Here is a 26,545-nt window from a genome sequence, read left to right as displayed (position 1 = left end):
AATAATATAGAATTTATGATTATAAAAGTAAATTTAAAAATGTAAACCAATATAAGCAAATGGGTTCAGCTTGTCTCTCGTTGGAGATCAAAATTTGAACTGTCTAGTCCGCATCATGAATTTATTTTTGGGTCAAGTTTTAATAATTCGAACGGTTCATATTTTAGGATTCATCAAGTATATTATTCATATAAAAAATCAAGTCGATTGAATAATGACAAATACATATTCGAATCAGCTTTGTATAAAAAAATAGATAGTGAGAAAATAAACGGTTCATATAAAATTGATTCAAACACGTAATTTTCGTTATCTGATCGATTTGATTTTTTGTATGAATAATATACTTAGCAAATCTTAACACATAAATAATTTAAATTATCAAAATATAATGCAAAAATTAACCCACGAGGGGCAAACTGGACCACAAGTAAAATATACTCCTACTTATAAAAATATATTGTATGATATTGATTGTGGCGGGACAAAGTCAGGCTTCACATGAAACACTCTCCACAAACCCAACTCATATTCGGCTGGTTTAGTTTCAGTTTTAGAAAATTTTGTTTTTTATATTTTAATATTTTCAATCAATTTTTTTAATATTTTAAATAATTTTTTTTTTTAATTTTTAGACAGACTTAACATAAACACATTTAAAAAGTATAATATTTGTGAAAAAAATATTTAAGAAATACACTAAAAATCAAAAAATACAAAAAAATATGAAAATTTAGTACATTTTCGTATTTTTGTATATTTATTAATTTTTTAAAATATTTTTTCACAAATATTTTATCATTTAGATACATCTAAGAAAAGTGCATTTAAAAAAGTAAAAAAATTACTTAAAATTTAAAAAATATTCACTAAAAACAAAAAAACTAAGTTTTTAAAAAACTAAATTCAAACAACTGAAACCAAACATACTGATTGTAACAATCCGAAAATTTAAACTTCCCCTATATTTTATATTAGTATTATTTAATTATAAATAATTTCAAAAAAAATAATTTTAACTTTATATTATTATTCGATATTATTTTCTAAGTATTATGTTATTTTTTTCTATATTTTTTATGAACCAAAATACACTGAAATATACAATTTTCTTCGCAACAAACTTGCGTGCCCGTCAAGCTGTCTTGCGGGCCACGCCTATCCCCTATATATATAAACAATAATGTTTCGGACCCCCTTTCCCTCCCACCCTCTTTGACACCCTCTTAACATAATTGGCCAGTTTTTCTTTTTCTTTTTCTTTTGTTTCCTTCTCCTCCAATTATTATCCGCCACGTGTGTATGGGATAATGGGGGTGGTGATTGGAGGGGTATCAATCATGACCCATATATAAATGCATATAGTTGTCAATCTCATCCTTATCACCAATTCTCTCTCCCTCTCTCTCTAGCCTCTAGTCCTTTATATATACAAAAGTTTGAGTTTAGTTTGAAATATTTAGTGGGTGACAGTGAGCAAAGGTAAAAGTTAGAATTAATATAAAGGTGAGTTATGTTAAAGTTAGAATTAATATAAAGGTGAGTTATATTATACCATGAGTCACCATAATATATTTGACGTATGCTTTGACTTAGCATAATTTATTTTATATAAGTTATATTTTATAAATTATATTAATATTTAAATTACGTGGATTAATTTCTGAACTCTATTTGTTTAAAATGAAACTCATGGATATGTTTGTTTAAATTTTAAAGAATATTTGACCATAACCTTTTAAACAATTATGTTTTGTAAGTACCACCACGGGAGTCCTACGCCGGAGGATTTAAATAACCCCGGAGGATTTAATAACCATTGACATCTGTTTGATCACTTTGTAGCCCTCTGTTGTCATGGATCTATTGACCTATGTTTTGTGCGGAGTAAAGTACTGTGCGGAGATAAGTGCTACACTATTGTGGGAGCCACCTCTATAATTCTTACGAGCCATCTCTTGAATTCGTACGTTTGTATTGTTATGAATCCATTGACTTCTGTTCTGACTGTCACTTCTGTGACCTTTGTTATGTTCTGTTCGGTACCGTGATTATGGTTATTTATTTACATAATCTCAGTTTTGCTGCTTATATGATTATTTGTTCAGACTAAGTTATCTCAAATATTTTAGTTACATAACTATCCATGGTTATTTAGTGTCTCTCATACTCTTGGTATAATATTTCTCACTCTACCATGTGTTTATAAGTATTTACTAATTTTCTGGAAAAAATGCAAGCTTTTGAAAAATCTTAGATGCGGGGCTGCAGAACAGACACGCACAACACTTTTATGATATTTTTTATATGTAAATATCGACTTTTTTGGTCAATAAATTTTGTAATAAAAATAGAAACTCCGATGATTATTTTGGTACCCTTACTTAAATATTATTTTCGTTCACGTTTATTAATTTATTTAAAAATTAACTGAAAATAATTTTAATTATTAACCATCATGATACTTAATTATTGAGTATGGGAAATGGACCGTGACACTGATTATAATTATAAAAAATTTATCTACCCCTACGTAGCCTAGACAATAATTTTAAACTCTATAAACATTGAGCGGGCTTAATGGGCCACCGGCACATATCAAACACTACTAATAATAAAAAGATTTATTCGGTTTGGTTTCTATTTTTTAAATTTATTTTTTAAATTTTTTATTTTTGTTAAATTTTTTTAATATTTTTAATAATTTTTATATATATTTAACATAAATATACTTAAAATAATATTTATGATTTGTTTTATAAAAAAATTCGCTAAATACTAAAAATATAAAAAATGTAAAAATTAAGTATATTTTTCTTATTTTTACATATTTATTAATTTTTTAAAACATTTTTTACAAATATTTTATCATTTAAATACATTTAAATAAGTGTATCTAAAAATAAAATAAAAAAATATTTTAAAATATTTACTAAAACTAAAAAAATACAAAAAATTTTAATTTTAATTTTTTAAAAATTAAAATCAACACACTGATTAATTTTATTTGTTATTTTTTCCGATAATATCTGAATCCACGGTCACACCCTCTTATATCCAACGGCTCACAAGGTCCAAAACACCATCCAACGGTGAATATCAATTATAACACTACTTATTCTCACTCTCCCAGGCATCACTCTCGCAAAACCCTCCTCGATCGAACCCATTTCTAGGGTTTTAAGCAGAGAGAGAGCGAGAGAGGCCAAGCGTACCAAGCGACACAGAAAAGGTAGCAAAAGCCCTAGTTTTCTGATTTTACTTTCAATCTATTGCTTTGATTTTTGCGTGTATGCATGTGTTTGCTGTTTATGCTTGATTTCATTCTCCAAAGTTTGGTTTGGACTGTGTTGCTTGGTGTTTGATAGATTTTTGATTGATGTATTTTTCTAACTTTAATTAATCTTTGTGTTTTAACTTCTTGTTGACGATTTGTGAGCTAGAGTAGTGATAAATGGAAGTTTGATCTCGGTGGGTTTGTGATACAATTTGTAAAGCACGTTTTTTTGTTTCTTCTTAGAAAATAAAATGGTTTTTGTGTGATTTAAAGATAAATAAATAAATAAAATTGAAAGCTTACTGCAAAATTAGAGAAAACTAGTTTCTGAGAATGGGGGACAGTAGCTGTGGAAAATTACACTCGGTTCGGATGGGGTGGTTTGGTGAGAAATGATTATAAATGATGAGATTCTTTGTTTAAGTGAGAAATGGTGCGAAAGAGAAAGCTGGGATTTTGCCCATTTTGTTTCTCACCACAGTGGTGAGATTTAGTGAGAAACAACTTTGATTGGTTATAAAATGTGTGTAATACTGAGATTGTCCATTAAAATACAAAGGAGGAAAAAAAAATTCACTCATATATCCCCTCTGTTGCATGTTTTGCTTTCTTACCCATCCAAACATGATAGTGATAAAACATAATTATTTGTTTTCTTTTCTCACCTCATGATTCAAATGGAGTGTTACTGAGTGGGTCATGCGTGTTTTATTGTTTTTTGTTCTCTTGACAGCGTTTGGTCGTTAATAGTTGAAGACTTGAAGTGCTAGAATTGATTTATTCCTTGTTGGTAAAATTTCTTGTTGCATTCTTTTTGCTGATATTGTTGTTCCCAAGAAACACATTGAATGTCAATAGCAAAACAATTGAATCCTTCCTTTGGCCAAAACCTTAAAATTTTGTCACGCTTTCCTTGTCGAAACTGGGTTGGGTTTGAGGGTTGCTTATCTGGGTGAATTAGAATGGAGGTTTGGCCCGGTCTAAACGCTCCTGCAATTCAAAAGACTAACACTGGTGATGTTACTTAATTTCATGTAATGAATTAAATGGTAGTTTTCTTTGTATGTTTCTGAATGAGAGTTGAAATTTGTGTTTTCATGACAAACTCTTGAAGTTTTCACAAGCTTTTTGAAAACAAATCACATTTGGGTGACAACTTGCCTAAGTTTAAAGTCCCATGTTAGTTTACAGCTGCTGATATCGAAGTATGGGCCTGATGAAAATTTGAATTACATTATAGATATGATCTTTTTTTAGATATGCTACATTATATTCTCTTGGGAATTTCATGGCTTAGAATTTTAATAATGTTGAATATGAAGAAATAATTTCAAAGTTACACTAATAGCTTGAAGCTTATAATTCAAAATGTGGATGATGCATTATATGCACAGCTGAATAAAGTCTTTGTATTAACTATTAGCATGTGGCTGATTTTTGGGATTCTTCTAAATCTCCAAGTTTTAGTACAACTGCACAACTAAAAGACATGAGATTATAAATAAGACAATGTTTAATAGATTTATGCTGAAAATGAACACTTGCATGTTAAAAGCACCATAAATGCTTCCGTGTGGATTCTTTAAGCCATGTCTCTGTGCACATGCTATCCTCCACATGTCTGTATTAGATATTTTTGTGGAATTTACTTTTACCTATCTTTTTGTGTTAACCCATGCTGATTATTCAGCTGATTTTTCAACCTTTATACCAGAACGTCAAGGTTAAGCGACAATCAGCAAAGTGTATGAAAATATTTCTTTAGTGTTGAGTGATTGTTTTAGTCGTAATTTGTAGTAGAGGCATTCCAATATGCCATGTGGATTTGTCATGTTCTTGTTCTCCCGTGGAAATTTTATCTGCTTTAGTCTACTAACTTACATTTTTTGTATTCTGTTTTAGGTTGCAGCAATGGCTTTCTTTAGTAAAGCTGGGAATATACTCAGGCAGACTGTGAGCAAGCACATCAATTCAGAAATCTCTGGATCCAACCCTTCTGTCTTCCAGATGATAAGATGCATGTCATCTTCCAAAGTCTTTGTTGGAGGTGCATCCAGTTCTTTCAAGTGGAAGTTATGATCATTTTTTTAGTGTTGTGCTAATATTTGTTTTGTTGAACTCGCAGGACTCTCATATAACACAGATGACACAAGTCTGAGAGAAGCTTTTGATAAATATGGAGAAGTTATTGAAGGTATATATTAATTTGGCGTATAACATTGTACATGTAAGCCCAAGGGTGCTTCATGATGATTTTTTTGGTGCGTAGTTTGCTGAACTGTTCTGATATTCTTCATTAAAATTCGTAGCATACTTGCACACGGATTCAACTTGAAATCAAGTTGTTGGGTGTTACTTGCATGCTTGTGTCACAGGAACAAAAGTGATGTTTGAGAGTGCAACCACATGTTTGTTTCTGTTTGATATTCTTAATTTGATGACTATGGTTTTGAACTTGAAACAAGAAATTTTGAATTTGCGTCTGTGCATGACTGGTATCTATCTGCCTTAAGTTTTCCTAATGGCTCTGTAATATCACTGAGTCTTGCTTCCATGTTCTATCCATTATAAGATAAATGGGACTGTGCATTGCATGTTTCCCAGCATTTTGGTATGTTGTGTTTTGCCAAAACTTGGTGAATCTTCATTGCTTTGGCTCAAGCATTATCCCTACTCCTTTATGCATAGACATCATTCTTGGGAATAGAAAAGAGTTATGTGTTTCTGTTGAGATCCTTTGGCTTTGAAATATGTGTTTAGGGAGGCTAGGTTTTATGTTATGAGAAGTTGAATGCTTTGCAACTAACACTGACCTTGTTGACATTTCTTGCAGCAAGAGTCATTATCGATCGTGATTCTGGTAGGTCCAGAGGGTTTGGCTTTATTACTTACACTAGTGGTGAGGAGGCTTCTTCTGCTATCCAGGCCTTGGATGGACAGGTACTGATTCCTTGTGTTTTTTCTGTCTTCATGACTCAGTAGAAGATTAGTGATGTGCTGGTCATAAAATTGTTGTTAATGTTATTATGTAACGGTATCAGGGACTATCTTTCTTAGCACATTTCTCATAATTTATAATTAGCCAATGGTCATGAACTGAATTTCAAGAAGCTGAAATCTCTACGGAAACAACAAGATTATTGTCATTTGCTGGAAGGTCACTTTCCATATGAGCCAATGATGCTTCTTGAGCAGATCTCCTTTAGAAATTCCAGATCATTAAAGAGGAATTTAGAAATGATATTTTTCATTGTGACAGTTTAGCATGTATAATTTTTGTTTCTATTTGTTTTGGGAGGGCTAGCTATTCTTGTCATTGATTTTTCATTTGATAATGTTTAAACAAGTGTTGAACTACATTTTAATGTGAAAAAGTTTTACCAACTGTTCTTTGTGTTGGGAAATATTTGTAGACAATTACAGTCTGATACAAAATGATGTGAAGAAAAAAGAAAAACATGATTGGTATTAATTTTGTTTCTTTGGTATAAAAAAGTTTCGTTACTATAGCTCTCTGTATGGTATATTGGTTTTTAGCTTTTTTAGTGTAATTTAATTTGGAACTTTAGTTGGCAGTGATTCTTTTGAATGTTTATGCCAGGAACTTCATGGCCGTACAGTGAGGGTGAACTATGCAAATGATAGAGCACCGCGAACTGGAGGGTACGGTGGTGGCGGTTACGGCGGTGGCGGTGGTTATGGTGGCGGTGGTTATGGTGGTGGTGGTGGTTATGGTGGCGGTGGTTATGGTGGTGGTGGTGGTGGCAACTATGCCCAAGGTGGCACTAATTACGACAGCGGGAGCAGTGGCAATTATGGCGGTGGTAACCAGAGTTTTGGTGGAGGTAGTGGTGGCAGTTATGGAGGAGGCAACTATTCCCAAGGCGGCACTTATGCAAGTGGAACTAATTACGACAGTGGGAGCAGTGGTAATTATGGTGGTGGCAACCAGAGTTTTGGTATTGCCAGTGGTGATGCTGGACTGAATGTAAGCTCCGCAAGTGATGGATTTGATGGAAGTACAGGATTGGGGCTTGGTGGTGATCAATTTGGTAGCAATGAAAGTGGCAACGTGGCTACTGCGTCCGGGGGTTTTGTCCCAGACGATTCGGTAGTGGGAAACTATAGGGATGATGATGATGAGCCTGACGACTATGCCAACAAAAGGGCCTAAAAGAGTATCTAGAAAAACTTTCGCAATAATTGGGAATGCTGAGAATATGAAGTGATTGAATTTACTTCCTTTCAGTTTACCAAGTCTTGTTTATTGCCTTTAGCCCCACCCCCACCCTCTCTCTGAACTATTTATTTCTTCAATTCTGGATTCGGCTTTGTAAACTTGAAGTTTGTTGCAATTTTAAGTTGCAAATTTTTATATTTGGAAGTGTTGGTAGAATGAACTGCATATATTTTGTTCAGCCTTTTCACATTTGTTATCTTGAATGAAATGATATTTCATGCTGGTTCATTAAGCAAAGCTGATTTTGATTATGAAGTATGGGCATGACACAGACTGAAGATGTTATTTTCAATTAGAACATTGTTTGATGTCATGCACTTGTAATACTGAAAACTAGGTGGGGCATAAAGTTCTCTTGCCATTTTGTATTTATTTTGTAATGGATGTGCTATTTTGATTTTGATCTCACATCAGCTGTTTTATGACGAATTGCAAAGTTTAAAACGTATATCGTTATAACTTCAAATCTCAATCCTTTTTGGACATGGCGTGTTGTGATCCAAAACATAAAAAATTGCACTACAGGGAGTGCACTGCAAATGTTTTGAATGTCATAAAATGTAGAAGATTTGAGTTTTGAATGTCATAAAATGCAGATGATTTGAATTCTTTTACGAGTTGTTTTATGACATGAATTTCTAGACATTCCATGTCAACTTGTGAATTCATGGCTCAGAGAAGGCTCTTCACATGGTTATGAAATTGCATAATAAGTATAAGATATATTTTTGGTATAGGTTTTTCCAAAATTGAAGTCGATACATTGAAAGTAAAATTAGAAACATCTCTCTTCTCTAGCTTCTCAATATATTTTTTTGCTTTCAAATTATTCAAACTATTGCTACCTAATTAGTTATAAACAGAAAGCTCATTGACACAAATGTCCAAAATATAAAAATTACAAACAGTCCTATTAAACTACATCAAACAACGCCATATATATTATCAAAATATTACACTGAAACTCTTGTTCCAATGTACTATGGTGAGTCACATTAATTTTTAAATATGATTTTGAGTCTCATTATTATTATTATTATCAATTTTTTAATAAATATAATGAATCCTACAAGTAAACAGTCAATATATTATTGTGTAGATATGCATGGGAGGTAAAATATATCTAGTGACCTTTTTTTCTTCCAAAAAATAGTAGTGAATAGTGAAACACTGGTCTATGCTGAACTTGGCTATTTTGGCAGCTGAAATTAGAGGCATTGAGGATGGCATAGTGAAAATTTCACAAAACCGCTGAGCTGAGAGTAAAGATGTCAATTAATGTGAAACACATGAAATCCAATTGATCAAAAGGGCAAATACAAAAGCAAAAGAAAGAACACAAGAAACAAAAATACAGGGCATTCTATACTTTTCACTCAAAATTTCAACTTCTTTCTGGCTATTCCTTTTGTGAGTTCAATATTTTCTCGAGGAGGAAAACTTTCAAGAAGAAAAAAGGGAAAGAAAGAAGAATTTGTGGCTGCCATTAATGAAAAATTGTTTTACCTCTCTATATATATGCTGCAAAATCTTCTCTTGTTCTGTTCAATGTTCTTATTCATCCTCAGAAAACAATCGCTTTTCAGCACTTAAAATTACAGAAGAACCTTTCCTGGTTTTCTCCACAATCTTCTTTATCAATAATTTTTCTGTCTCATCATGGCCATTTTCACTTTCATCTCTGCTAAAACCACCATTCCCAGATGAAACGTGCTCATCCAACGTCCTTACCTCGCGATTATTTAGTGCCGGTGATGCTTTACCATTTTGATCAAACACTGGCAGGGCTTTTTGATGGTTTTTCTGACCTTCTGATGTCAAATCACCTTCCTCCAACTCATTTATCTTCATGAATTCATCATGTGCCTCATTATAAGAGTATAAAGCCTCCCTTGATAGATCAATAACCACAGATTGGTCTATGGCATTTAGTTCTTCCATCACAATTGGACTTCCCCGGTAAGAGGATCTAAATTCACTGTCCAAAAAATCCCTACAAAAAATCTTACGCTCTGATTCCATGAAGTGAACCTTCCTCTGGCTGTTTTCAAGTGCTGTCTCGAGCTCCTTGACACGGTCTTCTAGTCTGGACTGAATGACTTCATGCAGACACAAGGTTAGCTGTCGGGGAGAGACCGCATAGTTAGCAGAGTGAGGGGTGGAGGTCCCACTTCCATCTTGGTCTGCATAAGGTTGGGCACCGGCTTGGCTTGCAAATATGTCAGATCTCAATTCGCCCTGAGTGATGTCTGGTACAAAGTCCGGGTCAAGCTGCAGCGAGTTTATGCTCCATCAAATCTCATAAAACCAACAAAATAACATGATTACCGTAACATAAGAGAGTTCATTCTAACTGTACGCAAAGTAAACGTTCAAGGTGCACCTATTGCTGTTAGTTATGTACCTTAAAAATAGACGAAAAATACATAAAGCAATTATCTGGTAAATTACCAATGCTACCTTTGACATGAGCATCGAGTGTCATTTAACAAAAACACTTCCGGTCAAGGATTCTAATATGTGAGAAAACAAATCATTGTCAACATGTTTCATTACGTTTCAATACAAACTTAGAAATTTCAGTTTTCCAATAATGTTTGCGTCAGTTTCCTAGAGACAGAAACATTTCAGCCGCTTTGATGAAAATGAAACAAAATTTCGTTCCTTTTTTCTAGAAGGTTGTCCAATTTTCAAAACTATTTGTCACGAGTAAACTCAGTTGAAATTTGATATTTTGAGTCACTCTGGATAAATAAATTTAAAAAAGAGCAATGATACAATAAAAAATGGGAAGGGGAAACCAAAGCATGGTGTTTTTTAGGAATAAGTGCAAGATTTTTGTGATAGGTAAGTAAGGAGACTCAAACTTGAGTCTCTTTATTGGCGGGATGTGGTCTAAGCCACTGGGTTATCTGCTAGGGGACATAAGTGCAAGATTTTTACATCCAACATTGTTCATAATAATTAGGAAATGTGCCAAAATATGGTATAGGGTGTGAGTAACTGGTCATGCATGCTAGCTTTGATGCAAACTTTTGAAATTACTTAAATATTTCAAAAAAAAAAAAAAATGTCGTACTTGCCTCCTGGTGAAAGCAGCAAAGGTGTAAAATACTAAAGACTATTCACATCAATACATAATAAGTAGTTGGCAATGGAAAGGCTGCAAAGTTCAAAGTCTAGTTGGTCAACGATGCCAAAGTAATGTATATGAAATTTATCTGAAGTTCAAACCACACAGAATTCATATTTCATCCTGTTTGACAACACAATTAAGCACATAAATATTGAATGTATCCAATTGTTTTCCAATGTAGTGTGTTCGATGACGTGCAATCGCCAACCACTTAAATCTAAAAGTACTTTTTACTTCTAAAGTTAGAGCGACTTGACTTATTGCTGAATGCTACCAAAAATGATTAGTAAAAGTCCGTTTTCATTTTTAATCTCAATTTACAAAGTTACATTGAAAATTTCAAGCTTAATAGTCAGCATACAACTATTTTAATACGAGAAATGCTATGTATTCCAAATATTCTACCAAACTTCTCACATGGGGTGGGACTCACACAAATCCAAATGTGTGTGGGTCCCACACCCATGTGAGAGATTTGATAGAATATTTGAGATCCCTAGCATAACTCTTTCAGTACATAAGTTTTTTGGTACTTAATTTTCAGCTTTTTTAAACAGCCCCAAAGTATTTGAAGAGGTGTTGAAGCAAAACAATTATGGAAGTAGACACGAGACAGGTAAGCAATGGCCGTGCCTGGTTTAACTTTCTAAAACTAATTCCACCCTTACATTCTAATGTTACATTTGGTTTAAGTTTTCAAATCATGATTCTAAATCAATTTCAAAGCATACTTTGAAAACATGTTTGGTAAACCGACAGTTTTTGAATTTTTGGTCTACCCAGTCGTCTACCCGAACATCCGGGAGGATGCCCGGCTGGTTGACCGGAACAGTACTTTTTTTTGGCAATTGCCAATTGCCAATCGCCACCTGTTATTTGAGGGGAAAAAATTATAATAGTTTTTGATATTTTTTAAATATACAAATTATTTTTTTAGACCAAAATGACAAATTATTTTTTTGAATTGAATTTTAAAAAGAGTTTGGTCATGAGTTTTGAATAAAATTTTCAATAGAGTTTTGAATTGTGTGTTTGGTTATGAGTTATAAGTTATTCAATTAAGTTTTGAAAATTCTTTTCAAAACTCATAGCCAAACAACTTTTCTCATTTCATATGCCACATCAAAAATTCAAAATTCAATTCAAAACTTTTTTCAAAACTCATAACTAAACAAATTTTCTCTTTTCAAATCATAATTCCAAAACTCACAATTCAAAATATAACTCTATTCTTAAATCATAGTTCTAAAACTCTACCAAATGCTACCCTTGTTTTCTTAAAAAACTAATCAAAGGTCAATAGTGAATTCCAATAAATTAAGTCGATATTTACCTCAACAAAATATAAATAAATAAATAATAAATAAAGACTTTTTGCTTATTACCTCAACTAGATCAGACAATCTTCCCTCCAAACTTGATGAATTCATGTTTAGTTCCAACCTTTCCAGTTCAGCTTCAAGCTCTGCTTCAATTTTACTCATAGATTCAGAATCCTCCTCTGCTTTCTGATCAGGCAATTCTTTACTGTCAGATTTTGTTGAACCATCCAAATTCTGTTCAGATGAAAATGAATGTGGTGCCCTTTTGTTATAAGAACGGCAATATGCATCTTGTGATTCATAATCCTCAATGGCAAGCTCTTTCACGGTTAACGAATCTTTCATCTCAAGTTCATCTTGTAGATCTTGAACCAAGTTTTCAGTCTGCTTCAACAAGTCATTCAATTTTTCTACCTCCCTTTTATTTGCTAATAAAGAAGATAACACGCCTACAGATAATCCAAGACCAAAAAGAAATGCCCCATGGGATGATCCTGATCAATGTGAAAATATTAGGAATCAGAATCAGAAAAAAGAAAACATTATTCAAGTAAATGAATTGAGCACCACACAACCTACAAAATGTCATAAAATGGAAACCTACCTCACTATAATGTCTAGGCATGTATGTAATTGCAAGTGTGAATGATTTCATTAAGAATTTTTTTATTCCCTCATACATTAGTAGCTATAGGTTATTAAAAAGAGCCATCCAAGATACAGGTTGACTGGCATTAGCACTTCATTTGTAGAGCCCAAAAGGGGAGGGAAGGGGGGGAACGGGAAGATAAAAAAGTGAAACAACATAAAAGAAGGACAAAAAAGAAGAAGATTCCATCTATGAAAGCTATTTTTCAACATAGGCAGCTAATTCAAAAATATGGAAAGACGAGTTTCAACTTGATACATTGGTATAATTAAAGACACATACAACGGGGCAGTGACTAGTGTAAGAACTGTAGAAGGAGAAACAATTGAATTTCCAACAACTCGTTCACATCCAAGATCAACATTAAGACCTTAACCTTTTGCATTTGTTATGAATGAACTTACTAAGAACATTCAAGAGTATATCCCTTGTAGTATGTAATTACTTGCAGACATATAATTTCAGTTGACAAAACACGAGTAAACTTTAAATTAGAATTGTGGTGAGATACTTCAGAATCTAAAGGATTCAAGTTAAGTAGGACAAAGACAGAACATATGGAGTGTAAGGGATGAAGGTAGAGTAAAACTTTGATGGGATTGTCCGAGATCCAAAGGGGGTTTTTCGGTATCTTCTTTTTATGGCAAACTTGTGGGGGATAATGCTGGTGTGTTTCCTTGGAAGAGCGTTTGGGTAATGGGGTCACCGTCTAACGTTGCTTTTTTCATTTGGATAGTTGCTCTAAGACATATTCTGACTATTGATAATTTAATCCAGCAAAGGCATTGTTTGGTTAATTGGTGTTGCATGTGTTGTAGGGATGCGGAAACAATGGATTATTTACTTCTTCATTGCCCCGTTGCGTCTCGACTTTGGAGTTTCATTGTTGCATTGTTTGGTTTGGTGTGGGTGTAGCCGGGGTTTGTGTTGGGTGTGTTAAAAAGTTGGGGTGGGGCTCGGGTGGAGAAGAGGCGTCGGAAAGGCGTGGGTTCTTGCGTCTTATTGTTTGCTTTGGTTGGTGTGGTTGGAGCGGAATAGGCGAGTTTTTTAGGATGTGTGTCATTCCGTTCATGGTTAGAGAATAGGTTGTTGATGGTTTTGTATAGTTGGGTTACGAGTTCGGTTGATCCAAATGTTTTGGCTTTTGTAGATTTTGTGGAGAATTTGATTAGTTAGTCATGTTTGGACCCTTTGTGGGGTGAATTTTTGTATTTTTTGCATCATCTTGACGCTTTTCTAATAAAGTTCGATTATTCATCCCAAACAAAAAAAAAAACTTTGATGGGCATGAGATACCAAAGAATGATCAAGTTTGAGGAGATTGACAGTCACAAGGTCAACCGCATCTTAAACCCTGGTTCGTTGGTCAACCCTCTGCCCATGCTGAAGGTGACTAGTCTTTCCAAGCAAGATCTGAGGTATGAAGCATCGAGTGACTGACACTCTCTCTCAGTTCTTGTATCCGTGTCTAGGACATGGACATGTCTGTACTCATCTCAGACAAGTGTCACATCCAAATAAGTGTCTGAATTTTTTACATATTTTTTGAACTCTCTTTTATTTTTTTGAACAGCAACGAAGACACTATACCATTAAACAAGTAAAAGGAGTTACAAGACATCTCTGACACATCATGATACATTGAGGACACATTTACCACAATTTTTTTTCACTGATTTGAAATCAATTGAAAGTAACTTACAGCCTATGGTTGCTTGGAAGTCAGATGAGCAATAAAATTGTATGATAGCTATCTCAAACTTGTATGAAATAGTCTTTTATGTTTTATCATATTAAAATCATGCACACATGGAAAAGAAAATTCAGCCAGAGTGAGAGAAGCACACCTGCTAGTGAGTGGAGGCTTTTTCCATTGACCATTTTACTAGAACTGCTCAATTTACCACCCAGCTCCTTTCCTTTTTTAAGTTTCACATTTGGGAGCTCCAAAGACCCAACATGTGGCAGTGGAGGAACCCCAAATACAGTCTCATGCTCTGCTAAACATATTTCCTTATGCGGCTTATTTTTCTCAGTTTCAATCTGCAAATTGAAAGAATTGTCCCCTCCTTTGTGGATTATTTTCTTTCCATCTGTCACAAAGAATGGTTTCACTGTTGGTGAAGATAGTAAGGGAACAGAATTAAGCACATACTCTTCCATTCGAGCATGTTCCTTATATAATTGAGCCATTAGGCAACTTTCTAGGGAAGTCAGAGGCTTAACGAATTGCCTATTGGATTGTCTACTACTAAGAGATCTTCGTTTCTTTGCAAGACCATAAGCAATGCCCATTTCTTTCATAGAAGGTTCACGAAATAAATCGCCAACATTCTCTCCCACATTGCCCTTTACTGTCAATCCTTCTGTAACTACTTGAAGGTGTTCATTCTGCAAGTACACAGGAGGACACAAACTTGATATAGAAAGTGCATTGCAATCCTTGTGATTATCTGAATGAACCAGTTTTTCACAGTCAAACCCACTAGTCAAAGCCATCTCTGGTGCAGAAGCACTATGTGCAGCTTGTTCCGTTTCTGTAAAAACATCTTCACCTAGTATTTTTCTTGGTGCCAATCTTTGGAAAGAACAGCTCTTGTCACAAAGGTGGCCCATGGAAGGTGGTGATTCAGGTTTCACAAACTTGGAATCCCCAGAAGAAAACTCTGATGAGCTTTCCCTATCCATCGAACGATTCTTCTTCCAACACTTGGTTACATAGCCGGCACCAGCAGCTGCAACAGCAATCCATAAATCCATGTCTTCTCTACCTTTCCCAGCAAGAACACTACCCAAATTCAACAATACAAACTTTCCTTTTTGTTTCAATTCTCAGCATGAAAAACCCAAAGACAAAAATTTCCATGAATCCAAACAATGCTGAAATCCTAGAACCAAAAGCCCTCCAATTCTGTGAGGCAATAATAATCAAATGAAAACAAACAATCCCCCCTGATTCACAACCAAGATACAATGCCTCAACTCAAGAACCAATAACACTATTTCTTTAGGGCAATAATCAATTGCAAAACCCTCTAATTCTGTGAGGCAATAATCAAATAAAAACAAACAATTCCTGCTAATTCACAGCCAAGATACAACTATTTCTTTAGAGCAATAATCAAATGAAACCAAACTATCTCCACTAGTTAACGATCAAGATATGATCCCTCAATTCAAGAACCAAGTACAATCTATTTCTTTAGAGCAATAATAATCAATTGCAAAACCCTCAAACCCAGACACAAATTGTCAACCAAAAAGACATATTAAAAAGCAACAAATGAATCAGAGCCCCAACGCTAGAAACATAAAATGCTAGCCAGAGCCCCAAATACACTGCTCCTTCAACCTCCAAAGAATCAGACTCATATCAGAAACAACAACAACACATCAGACCAAGCTGAGGACAGATATCAGAAATTCAAGCAACACCCATTTGAAATCAATCCCTTCACTGCAAAACCTATTAATCAAAAAGAACCCATAATCAGCAAGAACCCAACATTACCAATGTGTGAACCACAAACCTATAAAATGCAAAACCCACAAATGGAGTGACCCATTTTTCGCCAAAGCTCACAAGTACAGTATCAAGCCATGGACTATGAGAAGGAGAAGAAAGATTATGAGGTTAAAAAAAAGGCTTACTTTTCTGATTCTGAAATCGAAAAGGCTGATTTTTCAGAAAGAAAAGAGATGTTTGGCAAACCTAGCGGACCCAAGATTCGACGACGATGCGATTCTTGTAGCTGTGAAGAGATTTTGGGTTTGGGTTTGGGTTTGGATTCCTCGGAATCATAACACCCATTTCCTATCTACACACAGACGATACCGCTACAAAGTTAGAGAGAAATACAAATATATATATATATATATATATAGTGCTAAGAATGAAATTACTATTGCCAAGCAAAAAAAAAAAAAATAATTAAGTGACGCTTATTTTGGAAAGTACTGTAGCAAATATATATCTGTAATTCGAATAAGTAAATATAAAAATAAATAATAAAAAATTTAATATTGTAATATGTATATTGTTTAAATAATAAGAGTGTTCTTAATGAAATTCAAGATCTTAAATTCAAATTTTGTTCATGTAAATAATATATTTTTTTTTATTTTAGGATAGAAAAATTTATCACGTGACAAGTTCAAATCTTGGTCATGCATTTGAATAATATTTTTTTATTTTAGGATATAAAAATTTGTCACATGACAGAATGAGAAGTCACCACACTATTAGACACCAAGTTATGTCATCGCATATATAATAGTATAGATGTTAAAAATTGATTTTTTAATTTTTTTTGATATTTTAAAAAAACGTATAAAAAAATAGAGAGATAATATGACTTAAAAAAATTTAAAAAAATTAAAAAAATGACTTTTAACCGAATTGATAAAAACAAGCATAAATATCATTTTACCTACTTATCTGTGCAGACTCACGAAATCTGTTAGGCCAAGTTGGGCTCGGGTCGTATGACAATAAGTTTAAAAAGTCAACTCTTTAGCTTTTTAGTCTTTTTTAATTAAAAAAATTAGATTTTTTATCAACTTTTCAAAACACTCCATAATAATAAGGGATTTTGTATATGTTAAAATCTGATTTGACTTTAACATCCGGCCTCTATATCTGTCCAAGTCCAGTCCCAAAAGTAATTATAAATTTCAAACTCTCCTATCGGGCTATCTATTAAATAATAATAAAATATTTCATAATTAAATTCAATTATACATTATATTTCTTAAATAAATATATTGACATCAATATAAATTGAAAAATTTTACGTATAAATTGAATGATTTCTTAAATAAATTTAATTGTATATCATCATAATTGTGAGTTGTAATAAAATCAATAAAGATAAAGTTTAAATCACAATAAAAAAATATATATTATGATTAATTAATTAATTTAATAGCAGGCTGGGCTGAGTTGAAAGTATAAATCTCAAGTCCAACCTATTAATATATTGGGTTGAAAATGTTAGCTCAACTCCGCTCTGTGGGCTAAAATAATATTTTTAATTTTTTTTTAAAAAAAAAATTAAGGTCAGGTCAGGTAAGCTAACGGGTCGACGCCCACCCCTAGAGTAGAGAGATGAAAATGATATATTTTCATAATTGAAGTGGTCAAAATATACAAATTTATAGATGATGAGAATAAAGTTGTTATTCACAAATAGTTGAGAGAGTTTTAGATTCTGTTTGGGAATTAACTATTTTAGTTAATTTTTTACAAAAAAACATACAAAAAGTAGAGAAAGTAATATGACAATTTATAATATTTTTTAGCTACAAACTCAAGTCTCGAAACCCAAAAAAAATATAAAGAAAAATTGCAAATCAACAGTGCCTTTATAAAATATTTACAAATTTATGAATTTAATTATTAAAATTAATAAAATTTACCATTGATTTGAATTTTTTTAAAAAACATACGCGCAATTTTCCCAAAATATAACTGCTTCTAGAGAAGTTGCTTGAGAAAAAAAAGACTTAATTCTAGGGTGAACATGTTTGATTATTATATTACATTTAGGTATAATTTGTTGTGGAGTTTTATATTATATTAATGTCTCGTTTGGGAATAAGTTATTTTAATAATTTTTTAATTTTTTATAAAAAGATATATAAAAAAATAGAAAGGTTAATCTACCAACTTATTGTGATTTTTTAACTTTCTAATTAAAATATATAGTTGCCCAATGATGCCTAATTATGTCATTATCAATGTAAAATAAATATCAAAAGCAGAAGTTATTCTTAAGCGAAATGCTCCGTAGCTCGAATAAACCGAGGCTCGAGTGGCCTGAAAATTTTCTCTTTCCTCTTCATCACTTTCCTTTCCTCTCCTTTCCTCTATCTCTATTCTTGGAAACAAAAAATCATTCAACACTCTCATCACTCTCACCTCTAATCCCTTTCTCTGATCACTCTTCTTATCTTCCCCTATTTTTCCTTCTTGTTTTCTCACTATGTTTCTCTCTCTACAAACGGCAAATAGCGACAACTGGTGAAGGACAAACGAAGACAACCGAATTTTGGTTTGATTTTGAACTGATTTGTTTCTCTCTCTGTTTCCTTTCTTTTCCTTTCCAGATTTGTTTCCTCTTCTCTCCTCTCTATCTCTATTCTTGGAAACAAAAAAGCATTCAAACACTTTCATTCAACATATTTGGGTTTAATTTTGAACTGATTTTTGTTTGATTTGGGTTTCGATTTCAATTTTGATTTGTGGTTGTGGGTTTGGGTTTGGTTTTTGTTTTGATTTTGATTTTTGATTTTTGATTTTTGATTTTTGGGTTTGGTTTTGGGTTTTGGTGATTCTTCTTCTTCTTTCTAGACTGAGTTTTGAATTTTTTTCATTTATTACCTATGTTAATGTAAATGTAAATTACTACTACACCTACTACCAAACCTACCTCCACCTACTACTCCTATCACCTACTACACTCCACCAAACCTACCTCCACCACTCACTCCTCACCTACTCCAGAATCATCTCCTATATAATAGGAATTCTTGTACAAAATATATACAGAACAATCTTGTAATACATCAATCAATATACATCAATAATAATACATCAATTTATTTTACATGGTATCAGAGCAAGGTTGAGAACCTAGTAATTCCGCTTCACCGGCGGGTGGCAGCCTCGCCTTGGCCGCCCGCCGGACCTCAACCTATTCCGCTTATTTTCTACACATACCTTTCCATCTCGTCCACTTCCTCATCTGTGAGCTTCTCACCAAGATTTGTCATAACATGGCGGAGCTCCTCAGAGTCAGTATCCTTCATCTTCCGGGCCATCAGGTTGAGGAACTCTGGGAAATCAATTGTCCCATTTCCATCAGCATCAACCTCATTGATCATGTCCTGAAGCTCAGCTTCTGTTGGGTTCTGTCCCAAAGACCGCATCACAGTGCCAAGCTCCTTGGTGGTGATACATCGCCATCGTCGTCTTCAACCTTTACTGTCCGAACCGGCCTCCTCTCCTTCACTTCTCTCGCCGACAACGTCTTCACCTCCGCCGCCTCTCCTCCACATCACGGCCGGCAACAGCCGCCAGCGCTACCAACCATAACCTCGGCCTCTATCAGATCGGCACGTGTCTCTTCCCTAGTTGCTTCCCAGTCACCGCCAGCCCAACCACCACGCCGTCACTCGCGGCAGCCACCGCCGCCGACCTGTGCACCGACCCGCCACCACGCTGTTCACCCCGTCGTCCGTGTCTCTACTCGCGACGGTCACTGGAATTGGACCCCAAACACTGCCAGATGGATCATTCTTCTCAACACTCTTGATGACACCAACAGCCCCTTCGTGCGAGCTGGTGCGAATAATGCGATGGTGATGGTTCGAGTTGGATTTGGAGAGCTTTTACCCAGATCTACTCCTCTTCCTTCTTCTCCTACATCTCTTTTATTTTTATTTTATTTTATCGTTGATGATAATGATGACATTAAGTATAGCTTTTAGTTTTTTAAATTCAAAAAAAAAAAAAAAAAAAAAAAAGAAGACTGCCATACACACACAGCTGTCTGATTCCACCGACCATCCAAGACTTACACAACACCTTTCTTTTCTTTTCTTTATTCTCCACCCACACAACCCAACCCTCCACTCTCACTCACCTTTCTTTTTTTTTCAAACCCATCCACCGCCCAAATCTTATTTTTTTATTATAAACCTTAATTGTGCTCTATTTTTATTCATTATTCCATATTCATCATCCCCATCTCCATATTGTTTTTTTATTGTTCGATTCCCTTGATTTTCACACACACACACAAAAAAAAAAAAAACAAAAAAAAAAAACAAACAAACAAACAAACAAACAATTTCCAAATTTGCACAACACCCATATTTTATTCATCTCCGGGCTCAACCCCGATCACCATTTTACACAAAAAAAAAAAAAAAAACAAAAACAAACATCACCCACAAACACCCACCTACAGGCGGGACTTTTTTCCATCTCCCTTCTCTACTCTGCCGCCGGTCTTTTCTTCTTGCCTCCGTCCTGGACGGCCCTTGACGGTGTTGCCTCCGTGCTTCCTAGACCACCAAGCAAGTTTCCTCCTCCCTGCTCCTCCACTACCGCATATGGTGGACCTCCAAATCGGAACATCACGGTGGCCTTCCGCTTCAGCTCCTTGTTTTCTGTCTTTAGCACACTTATCTCTGCTCGCGCATCCTTATACATGCGTTGGAGCAGAGCCAGCTGGGAGTTTAACTGTTGCACCTCATTTGTCCTGCTCTGCAGCCGGTGCGACAAGTTTGTGACCGCAGTCATGGTTTCCACACATGACTTCAGAGTATACTGATTGGCCTCAATATCAGTTTGCACCGCCATTTTTTGCTCCACAGACCGCATCGGAAAGTTCAACGGAGCAAACTCCGGGGCGCTTGGTTGAGGTTCCAGTGCCACCGCACCAGTTTTCTCTCTTGTTGACTCGTTGAGGTCGGGAAAGAGAGTCAGCAGACCACGGGACGACGAAGCCATTTTCTCTCGCAACAGAGTGTTACAGACTCTCTCTCTCAGCACAACAGTGTTACAGCCTCTCTCTCTCAGCACAACGAAGAGTTTTACAGAGGATTTCGCAGGTTTTTTGCTTCTGCCTCGGCCTCAGGCTCTGTCTTGGTTAAATAGCCGAGGCAGCCACGCGCATCGCGCGCCTCTTGACGCCGACAACCTGGCACGCCTTTTCATGGCACGCCTTTTCATGACTCGAGCACGCCTTTTGATGACACCCCTTTTGAGGGCACGACTTTTGAGGGCTCGATATCTACATCTATGTATATCTTTTGGGCAGCCTATATACACACTCATACAGTGTCTTCTACACCGGTCCGCTTTATCAATCCCTTTGTTTCAACCTCAAATAGGTTTCTATCTTCACACCTATTTGAGTTTGAGGGGGGGTTATACACAGTATCATGTATAAGTCGCTCATGGCGCACTCCCTAAGTCGCCCCCTTGGTGCACCACCACAACCTTTCTACAACGGTCCGACATGACTCCGTAAACTGTCTTCTACAACGGTCCGACATGACCCCGTAAACTGTCCTGCTACACCGGTCCGACATGACCCCATAAACTGTCTTCTACATCGGTCTGACACGACCACACAGTGTCTGCTACAACGGTCTGACATGACCCCATAAACTGTCCCGACATTGATTCCGGTCAGCTTCTACTACGGTCCGACATGACCCCGTAAATTGTCCCGACATTGATTCCGGTCAGCTGCTACATCGGTCCGACATGACCTCGTAAACTGTCTGCTACAACGGTCCGACATGACCTCGTAAACTGTCTTCTACAACGGTCCGACATGACCTCATAAACTGTATTCTACATCGGTCTGACACGACCACACAGTGTCTGCTACATCGGTCCGGCATGACCTCGTAAACTGTCCTTCTACATCGGTCTGATATGACCCCGTAAACTGTCTTCTACAACGGTCCGACATGACCCCGTAAACTGTCTTCTACACCGGTCTGACATGACCCCATAAACTGTCTGCTACATCGGTCTGACACGACCACACAGTGTCTGCTACAACGGTCCGACATGACCCCGTAAACTGTCTGCTACAATGGTCCGACACGACCATACAGTGTCTCCTATCCCATTTTTAATTTTATTTGTCAGCTTATTTTTCTATTTTGTTACTCTCTCCAAACTCAAGTTGGCTAGTACCTATCCTCATTGAGTTTGAGGGGGGCTGTTAATGTAAATGTAAATTACTACTACACCTACTACCAAACCTACCTCCACCACTCACTCCTCACCTACTTCAGAATCATCTTCTATATAATAGGAATTCTTGTACAAAATATATACAGAACAATCTTGTAGTACATCAATCAATATACATCAATAATAATACATCAATTTATTTTACAACAATTTTTGTTTGATCTTGGATGGTGTAAAATTCCCATCTCTCTCTCTCTCTCTCTTTTACTTTGTGTGTTGTTTTTTGTTTGGTCTCATCCAACAGTTTAAAAAAAAAAAAAAAAAAAAAATGCCAGAGCCATTCGAGCCTACGATTATTTGAGCTACCAAGAGGAGTTGAATTCTTAAATGATGTGAGTAATGTCAACAACCACATTGGATAACACAAAACAACAATGTTAGATGGCCATAATTTTTGTAGTCACAATGGTTCAAAACTGTCAAAACGACATCGTTTTGGCATGTTTTGCACCCAAAATGACGTCGTTTTGACAGTTTTGAGCCATTATGGCCACAAAAATTGTGGCCCTCAAACATTTTCCAACACTAAAATGTAATCACTTTAATGTTTTTTTGTTTTTTTTTTTATAAATATTTTTTAAAAAAAATGGTTGGTGATTTAATAGTACTACTACTAGTACATTGTTTTAAAAATGAGAATTTGAAGAAAATAAAAAATTAAAAATGAGCAGTTATTCATAAATCTCTCTATACCTACTTATATTCTATTTAGTTTTAATTATTTTTTTATATTTCAATAAGTCATATGGATTACATAATTAAAATATCCCTAATAATAATAGAGTGAAGTGCGTATTAATGTTCACATTGATAATATGAATGTTTCGTGATGTAAACATTCACACTGTCAAATTTATTTAATGTGAATATTTACATCACTAAGTTGTTAAGGGTTCAAAAAATATTTATAAGGATAAAATTGTCCGCAAAATACCTTAGATATGATATTTGGATTTAGTGGATCAAATATCCAAAATAATAAAATTTATTGAAATATAAAAATATCTTACAAACTAATTGAAACAAAGAATAGTTTATTTTTGAGAAGATACAAAAACATCACAATATATAATTGGTTTCAATGAAAAAAGCCATTTTTTGGCTATTTAAAAAAATAAAAAAAAAATTATTATGTTTGTTTCTAATTACACTTCTTACATTGGAAAAGTTTGTTAAAAAAAAAATAAAAAAATAAAAAAATTGCTTGTGACAATAAATGGCATATGGTTATACAAGTGGCAACTGTAAAATTTTTGCTAAATCATTTTTTTTCATTCATAGTGATTATTATTTTTTTATTGACAAAAGTCAATTATTAGTATTAAATTGATCAAATTTTATTATTATTATTATTTTTCATAATTAATAGATTGGTTTTAGGTGTTGTATTTTGGAGTTTGATAAGACTTGTTTTTCTAATAGAATTGATTTTACTTATTATGAACGAAAAATGCTTAGCAAGTTTGTTGCCATTGTTAAACCAAAGAATGAAAAACTATAAATTGTAGTGAAGAAGCAATTATTGGCATAGCAACAACCAAAATAGAAGTTCAAATTTTTATTTTTCTCTTTTTTACTAATTAAATTTTTATCTTGTATTCGAATTTGGGATGACTCCATAAGAAAATCATTTCATCCAGAAAGTAAATTCATACAGTTTCTCTTCCCTTTCGACCAATTATTAATCAAAAAATTAAAAAAAAAAGACTTATAAGATACAATAGGGCTTAAAATCTTTTATGCTGTGTTTGGTTAGGAAGATTTGGGGAGGGATTCGGAAAATGAAAGGGAAAAGGTGTGTGAAACTATGTGAAATGTAGGTATATTTTTTTCACATTTTACCTACCTTTTCCATTTCCCTTTCCAAATCCCTCCTCAAATCCCTCAACCAAACACAGCATTAGTAAAAAAAGACTAAAATGAAAAGGGTAGTAGGGATTTAAAATTGGTCTTGTAAGCATATGAAGCATCATAGAGAGAGAGAGAGAGAGAGATGTAGCACCATCTTGATGTTCTCCATTGTGATTAATATAATCGAAGTTAGTTAAAGTTTCTCTATCAAGAATTATGTTGAATTTCATATGAAGATTAGTCCAACCAAATCATATTGAGTAAAATCTTACAACACTCAAAATATAAATAAGTTAACACCTTGCCTTACAAGTTATAGAAAAACCTCATTTTGAAATTTAGTCCGAGCCTCAGAACTTTGGACCACTATTGCTTTACAAGTTATATGTTAAATAATTATTTTGTTAATATTTTTGAAGAAAATATATAAACACTTGAGGGTTTAGCTTGGCTTGAGTAAGTTTTAACCAGACTGAACAACTTGAACAATAAGATTGTGACACATTAACATCAATAGCAAAAAGAAAGTTCAGATTTGCCTACATCACAATCAGAATGGCAAAATAAAATTCGACAAGCCTATAAAGACCTAATATTAGGTTTTGTGAGTCATGGACAAATTTAAGTTTTTTGTATGTTGTAAATGACGATGTGTCACAATCTTTTTTGCTCGATATGATAAACAAAAGGTTTAGAGTTGTCCATACTCATAGTTTGAATTAATGGCAAAACTCAATCGCAAAACTCAATCTGACACTTTCATAAAGACCTAGTGGGTGTTTGGCAAGTGAGTTTTTATGTAGGTTTTTTTAATTGTAAGATATTATTGAAGAAATTTTTTTTTTTGTATTTGGGAAGATAGTTGGGTTTTTTTGTGATTCGATGTGATGTTTGTAAGAGAAAAAGTGAAATGATTATGGAGTTTGATGTGATATTTTGTTTGGAATTGTTTTTTTTTATTTTGCAAAAACTTTGTCTTTTAGTGGAAAAATTCAAAAAAAACCCAAATTTTTTTTTTGCCAAACACCACCCTAATATTGGATTTTGTGAGTGCATGAACAGATCAAGCCTCTTGTTGTCACTAATGTTGACATGTCACAATCTAGCTGCTCAAACTATTCAATCCAATTGCTATCCAAACTTAAGACAGCCAAATTCAATTCAGAAACAAAACTAGAATGAAATTGGATAATACTGTGAAGGGGCAAGGGCATTTCGCTGACAAGTCTTTTTCCAGAGTCCACTTAAACCCTTATTTTCATTTAATTACTAGGTTGAATAGAACTCTTTGCCTCTTTCATATAAAATAAAGGGTTAATTATACCAAAATCCTCTACTATCAGCGAAAATCAACTTATTCTCACATTTATGACATATTTTGACCATTTCAACTATAAAATGTATCACTTTTACCTCTCTAGGCCATCTTAAAAAATAGGCATTTGTATAGTTTTTGTAGTTGAGGAATCATTATGCACGAGTTCATATTAAGAGGTAAAGTGGTATTCAATATATATTAGAAGAGAGGGGATGTTAGGTTGCTGGGATTATGAAAAGATCTACCTCACCAACAAACTTGCTCGCCCACCTCTCCCTGACCTTAGGTCTTTGATCAGAAAGTGGACTTTAATTATATATATATATATATAATAAACTTAACTTGACACTAAGCAAGTGAAAAATATCATCATTTGGGGAAAGTTATTATACCAAGTGACAAGCAAAAAGTGAGGAAAAAAGTGACTTTAGTTCTTTTTTCAGGTACAAAGTGACTAACAAATTGGTTGATGCTGATAAAGTAAAGTCCCTTATTCTACTCCTCTAAGGATTGTGAAAAGTGACCTAATGGCTTGCTTGTAACACATTTCTAATAGGTGCCTTCTAAAAAATTACTACCCATTGTCCCATTCTATTCATGTGTAACAAACTTAACCTTAGACAGAAGGTGAGAACAATAAATGTTTTCCCCCAAACCTTACCAGATTTGTTGAACATTACAGAAATTCTCAGTTCATACTATTTTGCTATTTGGTTCTGAACAAAAATGATCGAAGATGAACCCTATTTGGAAGTTGACATCCGAATTGCACAAATGATATAAATTGAGACAAGCTGTGGTATGCAAATAGAAACTCGGTATGGATCCAGCGACATTAACATATACATAGGCCACCTACTAAAAAATAAAGACAACTAGAAACTAATGAAACTTGCCTGAAGTAAATTTCAAGTAGTAACATATCACTAATACTTGTGTGTGAATTGTACATTATTCTCTCTCACACTCTG

The 26,545-nt window shown here is 34.3% G+C and overlaps 2 protein-coding genes across 4 annotated transcripts; one reads left to right on the top strand and one right to left on the bottom strand.

Moving 5' to 3' along the window:
• The first annotated feature begins 3,053 nt into the window (after nucleotides 1–3,053).
• LOC114262906 (uncharacterized) lies at nucleotides 3,054–7,654 on the top strand. Of its 2 annotated transcripts, XM_028203338.2 has the most exons (6): nucleotides 3,141–3,232; nucleotides 4,011–4,067; nucleotides 5,180–5,324; nucleotides 5,403–5,471; nucleotides 6,111–6,217; nucleotides 6,879–7,654. In XM_028203338.2, the coding sequence occupies exons 3-6, from the start codon at nucleotides 5,189–5,191 to the stop codon at nucleotides 7,449–7,451; spliced, it is 885 nt and encodes a 294-aa protein (XP_028059139.1). In that variant the 5' UTR covers nucleotides 3,141–3,232; nucleotides 4,011–4,067; nucleotides 5,180–5,188; the 3' UTR covers nucleotides 7,452–7,654. The 2 variants fall into 2 exon arrangements, with proteins under 2 accessions (XP_028059138.1, XP_028059139.1); XM_028203337.2 differs by lacking the exon at nucleotides 4,011–4,067 and having other exon boundaries at nucleotides 3,054–3,232.
• Nucleotides 7,655–8,774: 1,120 nt separating this feature from the next.
• LOC114262905 (uncharacterized) lies at nucleotides 8,775–16,788 on the bottom strand. 2 transcript variants are annotated; one of them, XM_028203336.2, is made up of 4 exons: nucleotides 16,276–16,788; nucleotides 14,472–16,090; nucleotides 12,039–12,469; nucleotides 8,775–9,788 (listed from the first exon to the last, which is right to left on the bottom strand). In XM_028203336.2, the coding sequence occupies exons 2-4, from the start codon at nucleotides 15,382–15,384 to the stop codon at nucleotides 9,072–9,074; spliced, it is 2,061 nt and encodes a 686-aa protein (XP_028059137.2). In that variant the 5' UTR covers nucleotides 15,385–16,090; nucleotides 16,276–16,788; the 3' UTR covers nucleotides 8,775–9,071. The 2 variants fall into 2 exon arrangements, with proteins under 2 accessions (XP_028059137.2, XP_082722782.1); XM_082866656.1 differs by having other exon boundaries at nucleotides 16,337–16,564.
• Between the last annotated feature and the right edge of the window lie 9,757 nt (nucleotides 16,789–26,545).

This window comes from Camellia sinensis, chromosome 4 (genome assembly GCF_055761805.1).
Source record: "Camellia sinensis isolate YWXY chromosome 4, ASM5576180v1, whole genome shotgun sequence".
Lineage (NCBI taxonomy): Eukaryota > Viridiplantae > Streptophyta > Magnoliopsida > Ericales > Theaceae > Camellia > Camellia sinensis.
Note: the sequence above shows the minus strand (reverse complement) of the source record. Positions and strands in the feature narration are given on the sequence as shown.